At 44.8% G+C, this 24,043-nt stretch overlaps 1 protein-coding gene across 1 annotated transcript; it reads left to right on the forward strand.

Moving 5' to 3' along the window:
- Positions 1-17,362: 17,362 nt before the first annotated feature.
- LOC133456409 (cell death-inducing p53-target protein 1-like) lies at positions 17,363-20,885 on the forward strand (the record flags this gene model as incomplete). The annotated part of the gene is given in 5 exon segments (XM_061734885.1): positions 17,363-17,424; positions 17,426-17,630; positions 18,270-18,275; positions 19,339-19,415; positions 20,639-20,885. Coding segments are annotated over 5 exon segments (483 nt in total), but the record flags the coding sequence as incomplete, so codon positions are not given.
- Between the last annotated feature and the right edge of the window lie 3,158 nt (positions 20,886-24,043).

Below are 24,043 nucleotides of genomic sequence, written 5' to 3' on the forward strand. Positions count from 1 at the left end.
AAAAGAATAAATGTACAGTGTTTTAAATGTTTTGTCTTGACTATGTTTGTCATATCTTCTCTTAACCACTAGAGGGAGCTCTAAGATCCCAAAACTGGCTTCAAATCTGGTGCAAATTCTTGGCCAGGGGACTAGTTCATTGAACTGTATTTACAATTTGGTTTTTCGAGGAGTTAAAGTGCTATTAATGGTTGCCATTAACTCATGTTTCAGTAACCCTTGAATAAGGTGTTTTTGTAGTTTTAACTGAACTTTTTTTTTCTTCCCCCATAATATGGGTCAGCTGAAAATAAACCTGTCCAGTATGAAAAAAAAATAAATAAAGATTTCAGTTAAACCCTTTGCTAAAAAAAATATCCAAATAATATCCATTTAAAAACCCTATTAAATCGTCTTTAAAAAAAGATGATTTAATAGGGTTAGTTAGTAGCAAACTAGCTTGCTATTTCTCTGTTTGCACTCAAATATCTTCCCCAAAACAAATTTCTTTGGAGGGTAATAAACATTTTGGATGTATTTTTTTATGAAAATTAATTATGCAATACTTGCTTATAGCTATTTTTCATTGAACCCCTTTATTTTTTACACTAATCCATACCTGTCAAGTTTTGGATTTAAAAATAAAGGATATTTTGTGCCGTCCGCTGCCAGCCGTCCCACCAGCCCAATCAAGGTCCAGTATCCCTTACATTTTAAGACATTTTTACAGGAATCTATAATAACTACCTGTGAACCACTCACAAACTACAATTATGTGCTCAAGCATCTGATAGGCCGACCTTTGTTGACACTGAATTGCTGTGGACATAATTTATATAATAGAGCCTTAATGAAAAAAGAAAAGGTAATCAAAGCACATTTATTTATTTTACATATTTTCAGTTTATATACAGATTACTTGTCTTCAATTTTATTTACATTTTTTTTAATATGTCATTTTGACCCGAGGCCCGGGAGGACTCTGGAGAAGGATTACGACGAGGTGGGAACTGAAAGCATTGATGAAGGAGAGGAAGAGGCAGGATAATATTAAGACGTAAGTGGCAGCGTCGGAAGGGAGGACGAAAGAGGAGCACTAGATCCCTTGAACATCCGTCAGCCAGTTCTCAAGTTTTGTGTTCATGACGGAAATGCAGTTGATGTTTGTGTCAGTTTGGCATCAGAAATGTGGTAAGTCTGGAAATCTAGATTAAAGTGAATTTATCTGAAAAAAAAAAAAATTGTCATTTTGACTAATGTGGCTCTCTGGGATTCACGGTAAGCGACCAGGGGGATTTTTTCACAGAAAAAAGGCATTGCTTGTTTTGGACAGAATGAGGGCCCTTATATCAGACTCTGTGAAAGCAGCCATCAAGATGACAAACTCAGTTCCAGCTGTGATTCCAGGGGGCACAACAAAGTATTTGCAGCCCATCGACATTAGTGTGAACCGAGCATTTAAGGTGGCACTCCGAGTTCAGGACCCATGGTAAGAGTATTGTCTCTTTTCAGTTTACAGTAATATTAACATTTATCTCATGATTTCATATGAAGCTTTTAGTTGACGTCACTGGTGTAAATTAGTGTATTGGCAGGGAATTGCAAAGAAATTGAATAAAAATGTATTACGTTACATAATTTAGTGAATAGATCATGATTGACAACATGCCGTATCATGCTTTGTAGCAGCCATCTTGTAAAATTGATTTTTCATGACAACTCTCACTGGTGTTACCTTCCCCATGGGTAACACCAGTGACAATCAGTAACAGCAGTGACTCCAGATGTGTGGATACACTTTATCTATTGGTGTTTATTGAGGTTTTAATTTTTGCATGAAATAAAACAAAATAAAAAAATCAGGATTATAATTTGTGTCTTTTGATTGTTAATCCTTCTTGGGTCAGGTATGGCTAAATTGAGTGCAGCTGAGAAACAGCGTCTTTATAGACGATGCTGATCCTGAGCGAAGAGCAGATTACTTAGAGAAAAAGAAGCAAGGCTAGAAAAGACACATTGAAGCAAAGAAGAGAAGGAGAATAACTAATTTAAGAGAATATTTGAAAATATAGTAAAAAAATATCATGTATAAAGCTGTACAGCCTTATAAATGTGCTCTCACAGAACCTCTCTCAGGGACAGCAAGTGCAAGAAAGAAAGCAGGAACAGGGATCGTCTTCTGTAGAACAGGAGATGGCCAGGTTATATATTTTATGGAGTTTTATTTTCATGTTCATTTAAATGTAATTTGAATGTTTATGTTTAATATGTATATTTAATATCATGTTTTAAACAAATATATGATTTTTTTTTTTAATTATGCAGATCTTTCCCTGGGTTTTTCACAAGGAAAAGTCACTTTGGAAAGCGAAAGAATCAGGGTCTAAAGACCTGTGGCACAGCATTTACAAAAACCTGGAGGCCTTTTAGTGTCTATGTAAACCTGTTAAACATCAATTCAGAGATGACCCCAACCTCATCTGAAGAGTTTGAACTTGCCCAGGCAGGACTTGGAAAAAGACATCTCAACTTGTCTCAAGGATATGAGCCATGAAGAGGTATTGCATAAAGGAAAACACGTTACAAATTGCACCTAAGTGTTTATATTTGAAGCATCCCACTTTATCTTTGTATTAGTTTTTTCTTTAAACATGTAGACATCAACTAGTCCACCATCACCTATGTTAGTGTTTCCTTAGTTCTTCACACTACTACAAAATGAGTATCCTAAGATGCAGGAGGTGACAGGAGGATGGCTACTCTACAAGGCTACAGGTGGAGAAAATTTGTAATATAACAACCATTGTAATGAACTGCCATTCAAATAACTTGCCCAAACAAACATCTGAAATTGTCTTAACAATGTTGCATTTACAGGTGGTCAGGGTAAAAGGAGACTGACTATGATTCCTCCTGATTCTGATGGATACACTGGGACCCTAATTCGCAGTGTTACAGGAACATGGAAAAGCACCCTGTATATTGTGCCTTTGCAACATGCGTTTGACCTGACTCTGTTACCTCCAGATGCCATTGAATTCCAAAGTATGCCAAAAGCACAATGCCAAACGTGCAAAGTGAGTTTTCCTTTGCAGATTTTGGCCCTTCATTTGGGCCTTTTTTTTTTTTTTTTTTATTGTGTGTGAGCGCCGCGTGAGTGGCAGCTCGTTACAGCAGCTCCTGCTCACCTTTGAGGTTTTTCTCCTTTTTTTCTCGTTTAATTTTGTAATCTTGTTATTTTTTGTAAGTGTGTATATATTATTTATTACTCTGCACCATGGAGACCAAAACAGCCGTTTTGATCTCAACTTTTTTATTACTTTTTTCGCCGTTTACGTCCGTGTCTGGGGGTCCCGCAAGCAGTCCTATTGTTTACAGCAGGGATCAGCTGCTTGCGCTCCGCAACACCGCGCTGCTGCAGCCCCATGAGAGACCCGACGTCCCCCCCGAGATCAAGAGGAGGAGACGGGGATGCCGTGCCGGAGCTCAGCGCCGCATCAGGAGGAGGAAATACAGACCTGTTCTCCCGTCTGTTTTAATGGGGAATGTAAGATCTCTCCCTAACAAGATGGATGAGCTGGCGGCGCTGAGCCGGCATCAGCGGGAATACAGGGAATGCAGCGTGATGGTTTACTCTGAAACCTGGCTCACTGCGGCGATCCAGGACACGGTGGTGGAGCTGGACGGATTTAAGTTGGTGCGGGCGGATCGGACGAGAGAAAGTGGAAAGAGGAAAGGAGGGGGCCTGGCGGTGTTTGTGAATGAGAAGTGGTGCAAACCCGGGCACATCACCGTTAAAGAACAACAGTGCAGCAAGGACATTGAGCTGCTGGCTGTTAGTATGAGGCCGTACTATCTGCCGCGGGAATTTACGCATGTTATCATGATGGCTGCATATATTCCCCCTTCTGCTAATGGTGATGCAGCATGCGATGCACTGAGCTCAGTCACCAGCAGGCTGCAGACACAGCACCCGCAGGCTCTCTTTCTGATCTCTGGGGACTTCAATCACGTCTCCCTGTCCTCCACTCTGCCAACTTTCACCCAATATGTTAAATGTTGCACCCGGGACAATAAAACTCTGGACCTTTTTTATGCCAACACCAAGGAGGCATACACCTCATCACCTTTCCCCCCGCTGGGCAGATCCGACCACAACCTGGTTAATCTCCAGCCTGTGTACAGACCCCTGGTGCACAGGGAACCAGCTGTCTCCCGCACAGTGACGAGATGGTCCAGCCAAGCTGAAGAAGCTTTGCAGGACTGCTTTAACACAACTGTGTGGGAGGAACTCTGTGACTCTCATGGGGACGACATTGATGGTCTCACTGACTGTATTACAGACTACATCAACTTCTGTGTGGAAAACACCGTACCAACAAAGACGGTAAGGTGTTTTTCCAACAACAAACCCTGGATTAATCCTGGCATAAAGGCTCTCCTGAAGGAGAAGAAGAGGGCCTTTAGATCAGGAAATAAAGAGGAGCTGAAGACTGCTCAGAAGGAACTAAGGAGGAGGATCAGGGAGGGGAAGAACTGCTACAGGAAAAAGATGGAGGAACAACTGCAGCAAAACAACATCAAAGGAGTCTGGAAAGGCTTGAAAAACATCTCGGCCCACAAGAAACCAGACTCCCAGGCTGTGGGGGACCAACAGTGGGTGAACGATCTAAATTTGTTTTTCAATAGATTTGATCAACCTTCTCCCCCTCCCCCAACCCAGCTCACACTGCTGCAACCCCTTTCATCTGCCACCACAGGACACCCCCCCTCCCCCTCCTCCTTCAGTTCAACAACAGCCCCCCCACTGTCATCGACACCTTCACCTCCAGCTCCCCCCCCACCCCCACCTCCACTCCCAAAACAACAAAGCTCATCCCACAGCCGACCCCCCACTGTTCCTACTCTCTGCTCTACCCCCCCACCCCCCTCCACTACCTCTGATACACCCCCCCCCTGCTCCAGCTTGTCCCTCACAACCCTCCAGGTGAGAAATCAGCTCAGGAAGATGAACGCGAGGAAGGCGGCAGGTCCGGATCGCATCAACTCCAGGCTCCTGAAGTCCTGTGCAGACCAGCTGTGCGGGATTGTTGGACACATGTTCAACCTGAGCCTGAGGCTGGGGAGGGTACCACCACTATGGAAGACATCCTGCGTGGTACCTGTTCCCAAGAACCCGCACCCCAAGGACCTCAGCAGCTTCAGGCCGGTGGCTCTGACATCCCACCTGATGAAGGCCCTGGAGCGGCTGCTCCTCCGACATCTCCGCCCCATGGTGAGCCCAGCGATGGACCCACTACAGTTTGCTTACCAACCTGGTATTGGGGTGGATGACGCCGTCATCCTCATGCTACATCGTGCCCTGTCTCACCTGGAGAAACCTGGGAGCACTGTGAGGATCATGTTCTTTGATTTCTCCAGTGCGTTCAACACCATCCAGCCGGCACTTCTGGGAGACAAGCTGGAGAATGCAGGGGTTGACAGTCACCTCACATCCTGGATTCTGGACTACCTCACCAACCGGCCACAGTATGTGAGGACACGGGACCACACATCGGACATGGTCGTCTGCAGTGTGGGGGCCCCGCAGGGAACGGTCCTGGCGCCGTTCCTCTTCACCCTCTACACTGCTGACTTCTCCTACAACTCCCCAACCTGTCACCTCCAAAAGTTCTCTGACGACTCTGCTATCGTCGGCCTCATCACTGATGAAGACGATAGCGAGTACAGAGAACTGTCCCAGGACTTTGTGGACTGGTGCCTGCAGAACCACCTCCAGATCAACGCAGGGAAAACCAAAGAACTGGTGGTGGATTTCCGCAGGTGTAATAAATCCCCCTCGACACCGGTGAACATCCAGGGAAAGGACATTGAGATGGTGACATCTTATAAGTACCTGGGTGTTCACCTCAACAATAAACTGGACTGGACTACTAATTCCTCTGCACTCCACAGAAAAGGCCAGAGCAGACTCTATCTGATCAGGAGACTGAGGGCCTTTGGTGTGCAGGAGAAGCTCCTGAAAACATTTTACAACACTGTGGTGGCATCAGCCATTTTTTACGGAGTGGTCTGCTGGGGCAGCAACATCACAGCTGCAGACAGAAGGAGGCTGGACAAAACAATCAAAAGGGCCGGCTCTGTCGTGGGCTGCTCTCTGGACACAGTGCAGGTGGTGGGAGAGAGGAGGATGATGGCTAAGCTGTCATCCATGATGGAGAAGGACTCCCACCCCATGAAGGACACCTTCAGAGCGCTGGAGAGCTCCTTCAGCGACAGGCTCCTTCACCCTAGGTGTGTGAAGGAGCGCTACAGACGGTCCTTCCTCCCTGCAGCTGTGAGACTACACAACCAGCACTGCTCACAGTAGACCACAAACAATACAAACAATCCTGACAATAAAAACCATTCTGCAACGGGCATAAATAACATCTGTAAATATCCATCTGTTTTTCTTTTTGTATACTAGAATTTTTTTATTTATTACTATTTTTATTCTCCTTCTTATTCTTATTATTCTTATTATTGTATATACTGTTTATAGTGTTATAGTGTTTATTATTATTATTATTGTTGTGTGATATTGTGTGATATTGATGCCTCTTGTTTTGCACTATCCCCTTTGCTGCTGTAACCTGGAAATTTCCCCTCTGGGGGACTATTAAAGGATTTCTTATCTTATCTTATCTTATCTTATGTTCAGGAGTGCATGGAGTCTCAGGCCACGTTTACACGTAGCCGGGTATTTACAAAAACGGATATTTTCCCCTCTACGTTTTCAAAAAAATCCTCGTTTACACGGACCCGCATGAAAACGCTCTTAACGTCATGCAAGCCAATCAGAATCCTGGAAAAACATCAACAAATGACACGTGTGTAACTTCCAGTTAAGGCTGATTTATGGTTCCGCGTTACATTAACGCAGAGCCTACGGCGTAGGGTACGCGGCGACGCGCACGTACCTTGCGCGTCGCCGCGTACCCTACGCCGTCGATTTAACGCGGAACCATAATTCAGGCTTCATGCTGCTGGCTGACGCGCTCACAGGCTTGAATGAGCAGGAGGCTGGACGGGGGGGGGGAGTTACTTTTAAGTGTGACTTTAGAATATTAAACAGGTAAAATACAAGAAAATATTGACGGTGGCCAAACTAATTGTAAACACAGGTCGCACACATGACGCTGGTGAGTTTCTGGTGCATAATGTGACGTTCTGAAGCTTAAATCTCCGTTTTCCTCCGTTTTCCTCCGTTTAGACGCAAACGGGAAAACGGAGTTTTTGAAAATCTCCACTTTGGCCGGAGTTTTCAGAAATGATCGTTTTTGGTGACTTTGACCGCCGTTTCCGTGTAAACGAACGGCCAAAACGCATGAAAACGCCTCCGTTTTTGTAAATACCCGGCTACGTGTAAACGGGGCCTCAGTCGGCAGCAGGGGATATTGAGGTAAATGTGGCTATGAAATATATGTGATGTTGCATTGTGCTAGTACAATTTATTTTAGATTTTGATTGTTGTTCATTGAGTTATTGCAGAATATGTGTGGGTCATTTGTAATATTTTAGACATGTCAACATGAGGTCCAGATAGTGTCCGTGACAGCTCCTCCTGTGCACTGTGACACAGAGACATCTGTTGAAGAGGTACAGTACTTAATGTTATTGTATCCACTGTGAAATGCCTACATTTTTGTATGGGACAGTTGTTAATATTCAAACTGGTTTATCTACATCAGAAGGTTCCGTGTCCTATCTGTTTCTTGAAATTCACACCACAGTTCTTAGAGTTCCATGCCATGTGGAGAAAGGTATTTGAGATGGTTTATGTTAATTTTAGATGTATATGTTACTTATAGTAGGCTACTTATTATTTTATATTAGTACCAAAACATGTCTCCGTTGTACTTTTTAGAAAGGAAGATCTTAGGATGGCTGAGACATCTGCCATGAGCCAGGACAATGACATGCGCATGAGTACGAGCTTATAGGAGATATCCAGTGCTTACAGCACCGCCTGGGTGTCATCCGGGACTCAAGCCCCCAATCCCAATCCGCACCCTCACAGATTTACGTGCGCGCTCCAGCACCTTGCGTAAGGGCTTAGGGCTGTCCCATTCCTCAAGTGGTTAAGTGCGCGAGGGCTCCCGGCAGCCATTTTGAGCCCTTACTGCCCCCTTCCCGTAAGTCAGTTCCCCGCACACTTTGGGAAAGGGAATTACCCACAGTTCATTGCGTTGTGACATAAAAGGACGTTACCAGGGAGAATGTAAACAAAACAGGATGGCGGAGGAAAAGGAGCCACGTGCGACTGGGACTGCGGGACGTAGGAAATTCACCTGTAAGTATAAATACATATCCCACTGATGATTTAAATTCAGAAACTGTTGTCCCGTGATGATTTTACAACGGTCCTATTATTTCCTTCACAAACAGGGAGCGGCCAACAAACGCTCCGCTTAATCGAACTCCGTTTGGAGAATGAGACCCTATTTACGGGTCACAGAAATGCCTCTTCTCACGCGTTTGAGTATGTATTAAGATAGTAATCTGCAGAAATGTCAGTTCATGATTATTTATTTAGCGGGTCATGACTAAACCATAACTTGAGATATATTATTACACACACTCCTGCTGTGGTTCATGTCATGCAAATCAGAATCCCTTCACAACATACATTTTCTACAGTCAACAGTGTCATCATTAAAGAGATGGACCTTGTAGGGGTCATAACAGCGAGCCAGGCTGCAAAAAAGTGGGAAAATTTGAAGAAGAAGTACAGGGTGAATAAAGTTTGATGTGTCACAATAGTTTGGTGAATGGGTCACTGGATCACATATGGGATTCTTCTGCATGTGGATATGCTTCACACCATGGTGGATCTTCGGAAATCATCTGTCTCCGGTCCTGCAGTATAAATGGGGTTCATAACAAAATATAATTTGACCTTGTCTCCTTCACACAGGATCTGATCTTGCCGAAGACTGGCTCTGGAACAGAGGGGGGAGGGGTCACAGCCGCCTGGCCTTATTATAAGGCCATGCACAGAGTCGTGGGGCAGAGGGACTCCATCAGGCCTCTCAATCTGATTGCCACTGCAGTGGACTCAAGCGAAGAGGGGCCTGGTGAGGGGCCCAGTTCCTCTGCTCCAGGGCCTGATGAGGGCCCTAGTATCTCTGTTCCAGGGCCTGATGAGGGCCCTGGTACTTCTGCTCCTGCTCCAGGTTCATCCATGACAGCTACAGGGAAGAAATCAAGGAAGAGGAAAAATGAAGTTTTGGCCTTTCTAAAGGACTACACGGAAAAGCAGGACAAGAAGCTGAAGGAGCTGGACGAAAAGGAGGAGGAGAGGGAAAAGAGGAGGGATGAGCAGTTATCCCAGTTAATTGACATTTTTGGCAAGATGGTCGACAAGAGTTAGTTTTCCTCATCATTTTTTCTTTCATAATTTGAGGTTCAATTTCTTTTGTTTCATTTCATATTGGACATATCCTCAGTTGACCTGTGTAATAAACAGACTTTCTTTTCCCTTACCTGAGTACAGTGTTTGAATTAAGATTTCCTGTGTTAACAGAAATGCATACATGTAAATACTAGCAAGATAGTTTTAAATCCAACACAAACAAGTCAGGCAGTTTATTTGTTTATTTGGTTTGTTCATTTAATTGGATCCCCATTAGCTGCCACCAGAGTGGCAGCCACTCTTCCTGGGGTCCACACAACAAAACATAAGACACAATAAATCAACAAAATGTAAACACAATAAGACATCAAAACATCACATGAGACACAATAGATATCATGTCTGACAAAACATAAAAACAAACGGCATAGGCTTCAAATTAAAACAAACTAAAGTACACTAAAACCAACCATCACAATACATTAAACTATATCCCACCTAATGCCCTCAGATTTAGATAACATTTGGATACAAATTGATGTATATGGCTTAATTTAGGGTGGCGAATTATGTTTTGAGTTGTGGATAACCGGGCCAGGGCTACATAAGTTTTCACTTCTCCCTGCTCCATTTCGAGCAGGCAAAAAAAAGGGAAGAAAAAATAAAGCCAGTGAGGCATGTTTTTGTTCATGATTGTTATGATTTGTATTATACTGTATTTATGATTATTTTCTAACTATTGTTATTCGGTTTGAATATATATATTTTTCATTATTGAGCATGTTTGAAATAGTTTTTCATTCATTCAATGTGTTTCTCAGAAAGTTCTTCAAAACCTGTCTTAGTCGGTGCTTCAATAATTTAAATTGGCAACTTGTTCCACACAGACAGAGCCCGATATATTATAGACCTCCAGGCAGTAATGTGGTGATTCATTTATTTATGACCACAAATTCAAACAATTTCAGCAAGTTGAACAAAAACGTTGCAGTGAATAGTGATCATATAACTGAAATATTTAGCTCAGGTTACCATCAATTTTTACGCTCTCTTACAACAATGAAATGACATCATGCTCAGAATGGAAAGTAATATTAGATGGTCATAACACAGCTGGAATATTTAACTAAGGATACCATCAGTTTACACGCTCTTACAAGGAGGAAACCATTTTCAGAATGGAAAGCAAAATTAGATGGTCATAACACAGCTGGAATATTTAACTAAGGCAGTGCTTCTCAGGTGTGGGGCGCGCCGGAGACATGTCAGGTGGGGCGCGACAAACGGGAGGAAATTTTCAATTTCATGCCTATTTTACTATAAATGCTATTGACAATAAAGATAATAAATTCACTAAACAAAACACACACACAAACATAGCAATAATTAATAGCTAAACTGTATTTTCGCGACCATTCGTCACGCCGTGTGGAAACCCTCAGTTTTGTGTGTCATTTCTGGGTTTAAAACACACACATGGGGCCTGAACAAAAAGGCGCCGCCTACAGACACGGAGCGCTGCCTTACAACCACACACACACACACACACAAGCATACAAGTGTGGTATTTAAAAATAGAGCGGGAGCAAAACTTTGTTCGAGTGTGCTTTATTTAAGTTATAACATTAATCAAACCCATCGAAATCTCCATCCTCCGTTTCTGCATTCATCCGAGCCTGATCGCGCTGAGACCCGGGAGAACTAATCAGCTGCGACGGGCAAATCTAACAGTTATATCTGTCACGTTAGTTTGTCTGACTATAAAGTGAAGCTTCAAGATTTCACTGGCGCCCCAGAAGCAGCGCCGCTGATCTGTCGGCACATCAAGGCTGTCACAATTCTAATAAATGTATTAAAATGAACACATCAGTCAATCGAATTTCATTTTATTACATGTCATTAAGCTACATATGTTTGGGTCTTTATTTAGTGCAACTCTACGTACTTGGTATAAAACATAATAAAATTAATATCACGTGCACAGTAGGGGTAGAGACTATAAAGGAGCGACAACAGACAGAGGAGACAGACGAGAGAGATGAGAGAGTACGACAACAGAGATTACAGAGACAAGAGAGTAGAGACAAGAGAGAAATGTCAGATTATAATGTGGCCCTAAGGAGGCGCAGGGGGCGATATAGGTTGGCCATCCTTTGTGCACATGTGTCCCATGTAAGTATATCAAACTTTCTTTAAGGGTTAATCTCATTAGGGCTAAGTAAAGCAGTAAACTCCAAAGCTAACAGCCAAATACTGTCAGATAAGTCAGTAAATAATATTCTGTGACAAACAACTTTGTTCGAGAACAGTTTATTGGAAAAGGTGAACTCTAAAAGTATAGTTATAAAGTAAAAACACAGAATAGAAAGTTAATTAAACACACTGCCCCGACTCCAACAGCATGCTCGTCGAGGGCATTACTCACAGCTGCAGAGAGACTTCCGCCTGTCAAGGCAGAGTGTGGGAGCCCTCATCCAGTCCCTCGGCTACAACAAGGAGCACGGCTGGGGAAAGCACGTAGAAGTGGCCATCTTCTTATACTGGCTGGCCACCTCCTACAGGGTGGTGTCGGAGGCCTTCGACGTGCCCACGAGCACAGTGTTTGATATTGTGCATCGTGTGGCTAAAAACATGATGGCTATACTTAAGAGGGTCATCCATTTCCCTGCTGAACATGAGCTGGTGGGGATAGGAGAAGGCTTCGCCCGCCTGGCTGGCTCCCGGGCCTTCCACCACGTAGCTGGCTGCATCGACGGCACCCACATCCGGATCAAGCCACCTGCAGCAAACAAGGTCGACTATCTGAATAGGTACCCTGCATACGAATTACCCACTTCACAAAGATAAAATTGCCTGCTCTACTTCCATACCAATGTCAACAAGTGACCACATTTTCTTTTTTGGATCAGGAAACTTTTCCACTCGATCCAGCTGCAGGTGGTCTGTGATCACAGAGGTCGCTTCATAAACACCTTCACAGGTATGAATGGAAATCAGTATTGTATCAACAGGTCGATGCAATGTTGATTACATTCAGATAGTATTGTATCTAGTGTATGTACTAAATATACTAGATACTAGTATTCAGATTTGAATAGTATTTACATCACATCCCTTATCTAGGGTGTTATTCCCAAATATATTCAATCATCATGTACTGTATCAGTTACTGACATGACAAGCTATGTATCTCAGTGTTTATGTGTCAGGCATGCATCAGGCATCTAACAATCAATTGTTCAATGTGCCAACTAAAATGAAACATTTAAGAGGCAATCCTGCAAGTAGTGATTTTCTTCTTTGGAACACTGATTATTTACAGGCCTACCTGCTGCAGTGCACGACGCACGGGTCTTGCGGTGGAGCTCGCTGTACTACCAGTGGCTCTACCCACCTCCTGGCTGGATCCTCATTGGGGATGGGGGATATCCCTGCCTGACAGCACCGATAGCCCTGATGACCCCGTACGGGGAGCCGGTGCAGAATCCTGTGCAGGCAAGGTACAATCGCCACCATGCCAAGGCCAGATGTGTGGTGGAGAGGGCGATTGGAATGATGAAGACCCGGTGGCGCAGCATCTTCTTCAAGGCTCTCGAGGTAAAAGAAAATACAAGAGAGCATAAGATGTCTGTAAATGTCCCTACTTACAGAGTGGCTGGGCAGTGAAGCTGTATAAGGATGAACATTTTGAGATCATGAAACACAATACATTCAATGATTGATAAAGCTATGCAAGTGTTTTATTGTGAATGTTCATGTTTTACTGAGTTGTAGGAAATATGAGATGGAAAGGGAGACTATGAACAATAAATTGAGAGAATTGGGAGAACAGGAATTTAATATTAAAAGTCTGTTAGGAATGCAGAATAGAAAACATGTGAAAGCATTAATTGAGTTTTTAAGAGACACAGAATTATTTGAAAGAATATAGTAAAACAAAGAATGAGTGTTTGAATCAGTTTCAGTAGTCTGGACCATGAAAATGATCCAGAAGAGGGCGGTAATGCACGGGAAAAAACTGGATGCCAACCGCCAATAAACCTCAAGAAGAAGAAGAAGAATTGTGAATGTTGGTGCTTGTATTGTCTGTGACAGACTGTGAAGACGAATTCCCCCATGGGACAATAAAGGCTATCTATCTAATTAACAAGGATTGAAAATGACTGAGGATTAATAACGTGCAGTTACATGACACATCTCTTTATTCCTATAGGTTAAACCTACTTTTGTGCCGCTGGTGGTGTCCTCATGTGCCTTCCTGCACAATATATGTGTCAGCACCGGTGACATGGTGGAGCCAGATGTGGAGGAACAAGTCCTGAACGATGACGGGGACGACCAGCCAGAGGACCAAAGGCCTGGGGAAAACCTCCGGAACAGGATGGCTGCAGAGGTTTCTGCTCCTGGTGCTGCCATTCCTGCACTACAGGAGCATGACTATATCAGTCATCATGTTTCTGGAAATGATTGAATAAAAAATAATTGTTATATCATTTGACATTTCTTGTACATAGTTCCTGCAACATCTGTTCTTTTGTGTCTCGGCCATGTCTGTTCTTTTGTGTCCCTGCAATATCTGTTCTTTTGGCCCTTTCGCACTAGTCCCGCCTCAGCTCGGTTCTACCCGCCACGGCCCCGTCTTGCGCTTTTGCACTAGGGGCTGAGACGTGTAGAGCAAAACGGGTAGAGGCGGGTAGAGGCGTGACGAGCCGAGTCGGGCCGAGTAATGACTAGTGCAAAAGGGCCATTTGATTACAAAGTTCAGAGCACAAACCACACTTCAATTGCTTGTATTTCTTTATTATTTTTTTCTTCAATCATTATTTCAACATTTTCTCGAACATTTCCATCATCTGTTTCTGTCTCCTCTCCTCCCTTTCTGCATTTTCCTTCTCCCTCCTCTCAACCCACTCTCTCCATTCTCTCTCCCTCTTCTCCTCTCTGTCCATCCTCTCCTGCCTGTCCATCCTCTCCCTCTCCATTTTATCCTCCCTGCCCATCCTCTCTCTCTCCATCAGCTGTTGTCTGTCTATGGCATTCTTCTCTCTCTCCTCATCATTCTCTGCCATCCTTTCAAACAGCCGGACCACGTCCGGCTCCCTCCTCCTCTTGGCAGGGGGACCATCCTCATCCACCTGGGGGGGTTCCCTGGTTGAGGGAGAAGAGACCACCACCACATCCTGGTTGGATGAGTCAATGGTAACCGGGGGCAAAATGCTCGGCCCCTGGTCCAGTGACTCATCCATGAGTGTGTACCACTTCCAGGATACAGCAGTGGCCTCTCCTATCCGTTGTCGTGATTGCCGACCGCGCCCATTCCTCTGTGCTGATTGTGACATCACTGTGCACACCAGACACCCCCTTCATAACAGAGATGCCAGTACTGCAGGATTTTTCCAGCCATTACCTCCAACCACTTTTGTGCGTAATGAGATCCTTTGTCCCTGTGGTAAGTTCTGGCTTAGAGCGCATAAAATATTCTCCTTTCTGGACTATTAGAGATTTAAACTAAGATGTAATTGATTCTTAAGTCATGACTTTGTTTGTTTTTTCAGAGCGTTTTGTGCCAGTAGAGATCCCCAACAGGATCTGTGGTTGTCCAACAGAGTCACAGAGGATCAAAACTGGAAGGGCTACCACTGTTATCACAATGAATGGTAGGGGAAAAAGTGACTCTACAACTTTCATATTTACAATAGCTATGTACTGTATATGAAATCTCAACATAGCTATCAAGCAATAGATTAAATAGTTATGAAACCCTATGTTTGATGCTTTTTAGTTTTGTTCTTGTCAGGGTTTGACACTTCCCCCCCAGTCTTTGAGTTTCTGTTTTGCTCCACCTTTGTCCCATCTGCCCTGATTGTCTGCACCTGTGTCTCGTCGTGTGTCGTTATCCCCTGTGTATATCTGGTCTTGTCATTCCCTTGTTCCCTGTCGGACCTGTTTTGTTCCTCATGTTTCCTGCCACGTTCTTTCCTCCTCAAGTTTTTGATCCCCGTTTAGTTTGTTTTGATCCTGCTCTGCAGCGCTTTAGTTTGTTTTTTTTGTTAAATAAACCCTTTTTTCGTTGAACTCCTGCCTCCTGCGTTTGGGTCCTCAACTAAACCACATCCTAACAGAACGGACCGACCACAAATGGACCCAGCGGGAGAATGGATTTCCCTCTGGATTTCCCTCTGGGAAAACAGGAGGTTGCTCGATGAGAAGTCCCCCTTCTGGGGAACACGCCTGGCTCGGGGTGGGCCCCGGAGCATCCAGGCTCTGGAGCGAAGGCGTCAGCCCCAGCTAGCCGCTGTTCCGGCGGTGGTATCGGGCGCATCGTCGGTGGTGGTCCCAGACGCATCAGCCCCTGCTCCGGTGATGGTCCCTGACCCCCCGCAGCCAGCGCCACGGACCCGGGCTCCCCCGCCACCAGCGCCACGGACCCCGGCTCCCCCACCGCCAGCGCCACGGACCCGGGCTCCCCCGCCGCCATCGCCACGGACCCAGTGTGGAGCGGCTTTTAGCCACTCAAGTAATCTAAGGAGTCACCAACGTATTCGCACTGGATAAAAAGTGTACATTTGTGATCAGTGCTGATATCATTGTCAGGGTTTGACATTTCCCGTTTTATTTTAAAGCCCATGTCTTTGTGTTTCTTTGTGTTTGAGTTCTTGTTCGACCTTCCTGGTTCCCATCTGCCCTGATCGTCTGCACCTGTGTCTCGTTATCCTTTGTGTAAATCTGGTCTTGTCTTTCCCCTGCTCCCTGCTGGTCCGTCCTGTTTCATCCCTCCATGTGTTCCCCATCAGGTTTTGCTATAGTTTTCAGATTCTTGTTTTAAGTTCTGGTTTTTTTAATCCTGTTCAGCAGCGCTTTTGTTTTATGGTGAGATAAACACGTTTTTTTTGTTAAATAAACCCTTTTTTCGTTGAACTCCTGCCTCCTGCTCTCCTGCGTTTGGGTCCACACCTTACACCAGACGTGACAGTTCTTGTGTTTGTTATTTAAAGGACGATATGATCTCAGTTTGCCCGAATTGGCATGTAAAGTTTGCAACGGCACATGGACTGCCGGAATAAAAGATGTCATACATCCTTCACTTTGCCACAATATATGGCACTGACGTTTTCTTCTCCTTTTGTAGAAATGAAAATGGCAGCTCCTGGTCTGTCCTGTCAGGCATTTCTCCAAATGCTGGATCAGAGAACTGTCCGCTTCGGCTGTGTGAGTATTGAGGTTCTTTTCCTTTTATTTTTTTTGAAAAGCTTTGTCTTTATGATGTTTATTAAAATAATATTAGCTATTGCTATCCTCTTTTCATAATAGACTGGGAAAATTTCAGGAGACAGCTTCTTGAAAAGTTTTTTTTTGAGTGGGAGGCTGTCCAGTATGAGGTGGACAGTATCTGCAGGGAGGAGCAGTTCACCTGTCCTGCATGCAGTCCCGAAATGCTTGCAGTGTGTGTGGACGGCAATCGCAAACACTATCGATTCAGGACTGCAGCACGGAACTATAAAATATTTAGATTGTTGTGTTTGAACCAATAACAAAACATAAGTCACTCAATGTCCACCAATTACCCTCAGAATACAATACTTAATCGAGTGTTCCTTTGCTGTATTTAGATCTGAAGAACAGCCAATCTTTGACGACGTCGCAAACTTCGTGCATTACAAAACATGTAATAGCATTTTTATATATATCTAAGTCCAATACGTTTCATTTCCATCTGTCAATTGCCTTCTTTTTTTTTTAACTTCAGGTAGGGGCATTTGTGGATGAGGGGGGACTGGAAATAGCTGTCTGTCGACATGGTGTGCTGCTTTCTGCCCTCAACATGTACAGGGGAGAAATATTTGCATACCCGTTGTATTTGCAAAAGATGCTGGCTGTTAAAAGTGCCAAATTTTTTTGCATGGATGTCACATGCAAATATTGGCCTTACCTCCAAAAATCTGCCAGAGCTACAGCCCCTCCTCAGCATGAAACCCTTTCTTTCCGTGTCCTCCACCCGATGAAGGTCCACACCCAGGTTTTCTACCCCCACATGTCCCTGGAGAAGGCCATGTCCATGGCGATGCCAATGCCTCCACCAACACAAGGTGGGCCATACGCAGTGCCGCCCGGCCACTTTCCTCACCCAATGCTGGGGCACATGGGTCCAGGTCCGTGGACAGACATGGGAGGAGACACAGCAACTGTCCTGGCTCCATCGGGTACAGCCACCACGGTGACGGTACTGCAAGGAGAAATTTTCCAGACATCACCAGTCCAATTCAATTTTATTTATATAGCGTCTAATACAACAAAAGTTGTCTCTAGACGCTTTCCAGAGACCCATACCCAGAACATGACCCCCGAGCAGTTATCACATAAACAATGGCAGGTAAAAACGCCCCTAGTGGGAGAAAAACCTTAAGCCAAACAGTGGCAAGGAAAAACTCCCCTTTAGGAGGGAAGAAACCTTGAGCAGGACCAGGCTCATAAGGGGGGACCCTCCTGCCGAAGGCCAGACTGGTGGGTCAGGGACGGCAACAGCACAGCAGGCAGGTGGTAGCAGCAACGGGATGACCCGGGGTGGGGACCGCAGGCCAGCACGCAGCTCCCGAAGCTCCGGCCCAATCGTCAAGTCCCAGGTTGGGATGCAGGGTCGGGGAAAGGTTGAGAAGGGGCAGGGCCAGGGAGAGGAGTCTTGACGGACAAACCTCTCCCCCGCCTGCCTGGGCCGTTACCCTGCCCCTCTCACTCCCACGCTGCAGGTTCCGGTGTCCGGCAGAGGATGCTGCAACATGGACAAAAGAGAGAAAAGGGAGGAGAAGGGGGGGCCAGCACAAGAAACTACAGGAGGTCTACTAAACACTAACTATAGGCTTTACTAAACAGAAATGTTTTAAGTTTAGTTTTAAAGGTGGAGGTGGTGTCAGCCTCCTTAACCCAGATTGGAAGTTGGTTCCATAGTAGTGGTGCCTGATAGCAGAACGCCCGCCCTCCAAATCTACATTTGGATACTCTAGGAACTACGAGTAAACCTGCACTCTGAGAACGGAGAGCTCTGACAGGAACATAAGGCACTATCAGGTCTTGCAAATAATGCGGAGCTAAGCCGTTTTGGGCTTTATACGCAAGTAATAACATTTTAAATTGGATTCTGAATTTTACGGGTAACCAATGGAGCGACGCCAACACTGGAGAGACGTGGTCTCTCCTGCTGATTCCTGTCAGCACTCGGGCTGCTGCATTTTGGATCAGCTGGAGCCTATTCAGCAAATTACTTGGACATCCTGCTAATAACACATTACAGTAATCTAGTCTAGAAGATACAAACGCATGAACTAGTTTTTCTGCATCACTCTGAGAGAAGATTTTCCTAATCTTTGCAATATTATGGAGATGGAAAAATGCTATTTTACAAACCTGATTGACATATGGTTAAAACGACAAATCCTGATCGAAAACAACACCAAGGTTTATCACAGTTGCACTGGAAGCCATTGCAACACCATCTAATCCCTTCATAAAATGCTCTGGACCAAGAATGATAACCTCTGTTTTATCTGAATTTAGAAGCAAGAAATTTCTGGACATCCATTCCTGGATGTCCCTCAGACATGCCTGAAGTTTAACTAACAGTTCTGTTTCATCCGGCTTCATAGACAAATAAAGCTGCGTATCAGCATAACAATGAAAGTGTATGCCTTGATTCTGGATTATATTTCCCAATGGCTGCATGTATAAACTGAACAAGATTGGCCCTAGCACTGAACCCTGCGGAACACCATAACAGACCCTTGACTGTTCTGAAGAAACTTCATGTACATGAACAAACTGGAACCTGTCAGATAGATATGATTTAAACCAACGTAGAGCTGTCCCTTTAATCCCAACAACATGCTCTAACCTGTGCAGTAAAATGCCATGATCTACAGTGTCAAAAGCAGCACTGAGGTCCAGTAGAACCAGTATGGAAACTAACTAAGACCGTGTGTCCGCACTGCTCGCAGGCAATTGTTACCCGATTTTCCAATGATGTCGGTCTCATGAAGGCCCAATCCCAATTCCCCTTCACTCGCCTTGACCCAGGTGCCTGTCCCATTTCTCCTACTCCCCCTCGTTTTCATCCCTACCCTGATCAGGAAGCTGAGAGCCAAAAGCTGTTTTAATTTCAGCTGTAGCGCTGTTAATATGGCACTTAAGTTTTAATATTTTTTCAGGCGTAAAAGTAACCGTTAAGATCCCCAACCTGGGCTCAGTTTATCCAAATAACGCCTGTTAAGAAATTTGACTCGACGTTTTCGGAGATGAGAAGAGCCCTCGGCCCCGGGGAGCAGCAGCAGCTCACAGCCGGGGGGACAGATGTGATCGCCGGGTCAACCTAGCACCGTCGTCCCGGGAGAGAAACCTGCAGCTCTGTTGAGAATTACGCTGGCTGAAATAAATCATTTAGGAAGATGTTGGTTTAATAGATGAAATCTCACAGTTGTAGCTACGCCTGTTAAGAAATTTGCTCCGAAATTTCGAGATTTCTGTCTGCCGGCTCCGGAGCTTGGGTCTGCCTTAAATCGACGCAGAGCCTACATGTACGCCGTGGGTCGCCGCCTACATCGACGCAGAGCCCTCGGCGTATTTTACGTAACTTACGCCGTAGGCTCTGCGTTGGTGTAATCTGACAAGTCACAGTATTACTCTTTCTCTCTATTTCTCACAAAAAAATGCTTGCTCCCATGGTCACAGTCTGAGACGAGCCTGCCTGTTTGCCTTCGGTCGGCGAGTCAAATCGACGCAGAGCCTACGGTGTAGGTTAAGTAGTTTATGGCGTAGTTTACGTAGCCTACGGCGTAACCTAACAGCCTTTACTCCGGCGCGATTCTTCAAACAACGGACAAAAAAGGGATTATGTACATTCACTGAGTGAATATTATGAAAGTAAAATATATATTTGTCGCTAGAAATGTAATCAAAATGCATTTTTATGCAGAAACTAACTAAAAATATTGATTTATTCACTAAGAAATGTCGGCCATGTTTTTTTTTTTGGATTCAGTCCGCAAATAACGACGAAAAGCATTCTGGGAAATGTTCATAGCCCTTCGCTCGCGAAGTCAGCATCTGAAATCCCTCGATCCGTAGGGGCTATTCTCAGCCCCTAGCCCTCGATATGCCCACTCCCCCTAGGTGAAAAGAGGAATTGGGACACCACTACCCTCACGGGAACGCGCAAAATTTAGGGGTAGTGAAGAAAACGACGGCGAGGTGGTCAATTGGGACGCAGCCGAACACTCTCTTCTGCTTCTTTTTTGGTTGTGATCTCGGCTGTTGCTTGATTCCCTGTCTGATTGATGACCTTAAGGATGTGACACACACTTGCCCAAGCTGTAATGGGTACATTTACAAATACAAGCGTATCTGCTAACCACCGACAGCTGTATGAGCCATGTACATGCACACAGATGAACTCACAGCTCCCCCTGCAGATAGTGACACCCCCACATTTTTGCATAGTGTGTTGTAGCCTTCTTATATAGTAAGTGCAGTTTCATTAGTCATCATTCTCATTAGTTCACAGGATATTTTCTGTATATATATATCTTTCAGCATACTTCTGTAATGTATAAAAACTAATTTGAAATGTACAAATCTTTGACAGAACTGCAGAGGATGAAGGATAATAAAGAGGTGGCACACATTGGCTGTAGGCACACACACGATTGTGTACCTGCCACCATTCTTGTGACATTTATGCATGTGAATTAGTAAGAAAACAAAATAAAAGAAAACTTAAGAGAAAACTGTGAACATTGTCACTTTATCCAAACTCACCTTTGAATTTTGTTCAGAAAATAGATAAAACTGTAAAAAACAAATGGAGATGGGCTTGGCTCACTGAAAGAGGGGATGATGGAAAAGCCGTAGGTTTGTGGTGCAAAAAGCTAAAACTGCCGGGTGCATGTATTTGTGTCGTATTCATATTCAGTACGGCAGTAATGGCAAAAAGGTGCTTATGTGCCATCAGGCAGAAGAAAAGCACAAAGCTGCTGTTCGTTCCCTGCAGCACGCCTCCCGCCTCCCTGCCGGGTGCATCAACGGCTACAACCGAGGTGCTCGCATCCATGACTGAGCCCGTGTGCAACTTGAAAGTTCGCATATGTGCGTTCATAGCGGAGCACGACCTGTCGTTCACCATCTTGCAGCCACTAGTTGACCTAGTCAAGTCGGTTGCTGAAGATCCGAGGGCACTCTCCAGAATTTCCATTTCTAATGCACATGCCTCCTACCTCTGCACACATGGCATTGCTGCCCAGCACCAAATTGAATTTTCAGCCAAATCACGATTGTGGTGAGACGCCCTTCAAGTTAAGGGCTCATCAGTCTCGACCAATGGCGTGCGTGGCTGGCTCATTTAAGGGAGAGTGATCGGGGTTTCGGAAAGTGCGACTATTCGTCCCCGCCCATTGTTTCCGGTTGCTGCTTCCTGGTTTCATTCACCTGTTGCGGTGCTTCACTGCTTGGCTTGATCATCAGCGTATCTTGTGACAAAAGTTCATGCAACTGGTACGTAGTCTGCTGGTTACAGCATGCTGTGACGGCACTCTTTGTTTACTTTTTTTAATTTACTGCCGACCTGCATCTTGTTGAGTTCATACTTTGTGTGTGGTTGGTAACCACATTGGTTAATTTCTTTATTTTTCTTTCCATTACTTTTGTGCTTTTTATATTTGGTTTTGTATGTTTGTCCTTGATTGCTCATCTCCTAATACCTTTTTTTTTGGTTTCTTTGCTTTCCAGGTGCTGAGCGTCCACGGCGGGGTGGCAAGCCAATCCTTTTGGTAATGGTGCTCTATTTTCCGTGTGTGTGAATTTCACGTATGCTTAGTTTGCTGTGCCTCTTGATTTATATTATCCTACGTTTGCAGTTTTTGGTTTATTTAATTTACTTCCTTTTGATTTACAGTTAGTGTGACACATGTGTCTGCATGGTATGAATCTTTGGACCCTTGATCCATTTCTCTGGTAACCCCCCCTGCTGGTGGGCCTCAGCCCTGTCCATAGCGAGAATCCCCTCATCCCTGCCCCAAAATACCGAGGTGTGATTGTATTGTTATATTTGTGATTGTTTTAAAAAGAAGAAACCTGGTGTTTTTAAGTCATGAAATAAAATAAGAATTTGTATTTTCACAACCGTTTGTCTCTGGTGTATTGGTCATCCCAAAATCTCACGTGCGCCCTTAAAGTGTATAAGGCCACACAAGGAAAGTTGTTTTCTTTAAATGCTGAAGATTCAATTAATGCAAACATGGACAAGAACATTAATGTATTAGTCAGATACTTTGATGAGGATATGGGTAAAGCCCTGACCCAACACCTGGCCTCAAGAAAGGTTAACGTTGCAGATGCGACAACCATAACAAAACACACTGACGGATATTCTCCAGTCTAAAGGTTTAAAGTGGGATCAGGCTGTGTCTATTCTGTTAGATAATTGTAATGTCATGAGAGGGAAAAGGTCTGGAGTGGAGACTCAAATAAGACAGGAAAATCTGTCACTTCTGGACATCAGTGGAGACACCGTCCACATGGTGTCAAATGCTGCAAAGGCCCTGTTGGGTCCATTCCAGGTGTAGGAGCCATATTTTATTTTTATTGTTTGGTAAGTTCTTCTTCCAAACAGCTAGGGGGCTGTATTTATCTATTTATGAGACCTGAGGCTGACACTGACAGCGGAGTCATATTTAAGTTGATTATGATTTGACACAGGGGTTGCTGTGGAAAGGGGAAGCAAACAGTTTTCGACTGTGCTCTGCGTTAAGTTACGGTTTTTCTGCTTTATTCACACATATTTTTACGTTTCTAAAGACTGTTAATAAAAAGCGGCTTGTCATCTTTCCATCAAAGGATCCCGTTGATCTTATTTAAAGTTAAATCGACGGCATAGCCTACGGCGTAGGGTAAGGGGCGACGCGCACCATACGTGCGCGTCGCCGCGTACCCTACGCTGTAGGCTCCACTCTGTGTTTCCGAGTTCTATACCCTCCGCAGGGTGCTCGAGGGTTCAGGGGAATCTACCCAACCAGTCTACATGTGCTTTGTGGATCTGGAGAAGGCATTTGACCGTGTCCCTTGTGCTATTCTGTGGGGGGTGCTCAGTGAGTATGGAGTCCGGGGCCCTATATTAAGGGCTGTCCCGTCTCTGTATGATCGGAGCAGGAGTCTGGTTCGCATTGCCGGTACTAGATCAGACTTGTTCCTGGTGCATGTTGGACTCCGGCAGGGCTGCCCTTTGTCACCGGTCCTGTTCATAATTTTTATGGACAGGATTTCTAGGCGCAGCCACTGGCCGGAGGGGATCCGGTTTGGGAACCACAGGATTTCGTCTCTGCTTTTTGCGGATGACGTTGTCCTGTTGGCTTCATCGGACCGGGACCTTCAGCATGTGCTGGGGCGGTTTGAGGCCGAGTGCAACGCGGCAGTGATGAGAATCAGCACCTCCAAAACCGAGGCAATGGTTCTTCACCGGGAAAGGGTGGCGAGGCTTCTCCGGCTGGGTGGAGAAGTCTTGCCTCAGGTGGAGGAGTTCAAGTATTTCGGGGTTTTGTTCACAAGTGAGAGAACGATGGAGCGGGAGATTGACAGATGGATCGGTGCAGCGTCCGCAGTTATGCGGTCGAGGGTAGCGGACCGTCGTGG

The sequence above is a fragment of the Cololabis saira genome, chromosome 12, assembly GCF_033807715.1.
Source record: "Cololabis saira isolate AMF1-May2022 chromosome 12, fColSai1.1, whole genome shotgun sequence".
NCBI lineage: Eukaryota > Metazoa > Chordata > Actinopteri > Beloniformes > Belonidae > Cololabis > Cololabis saira.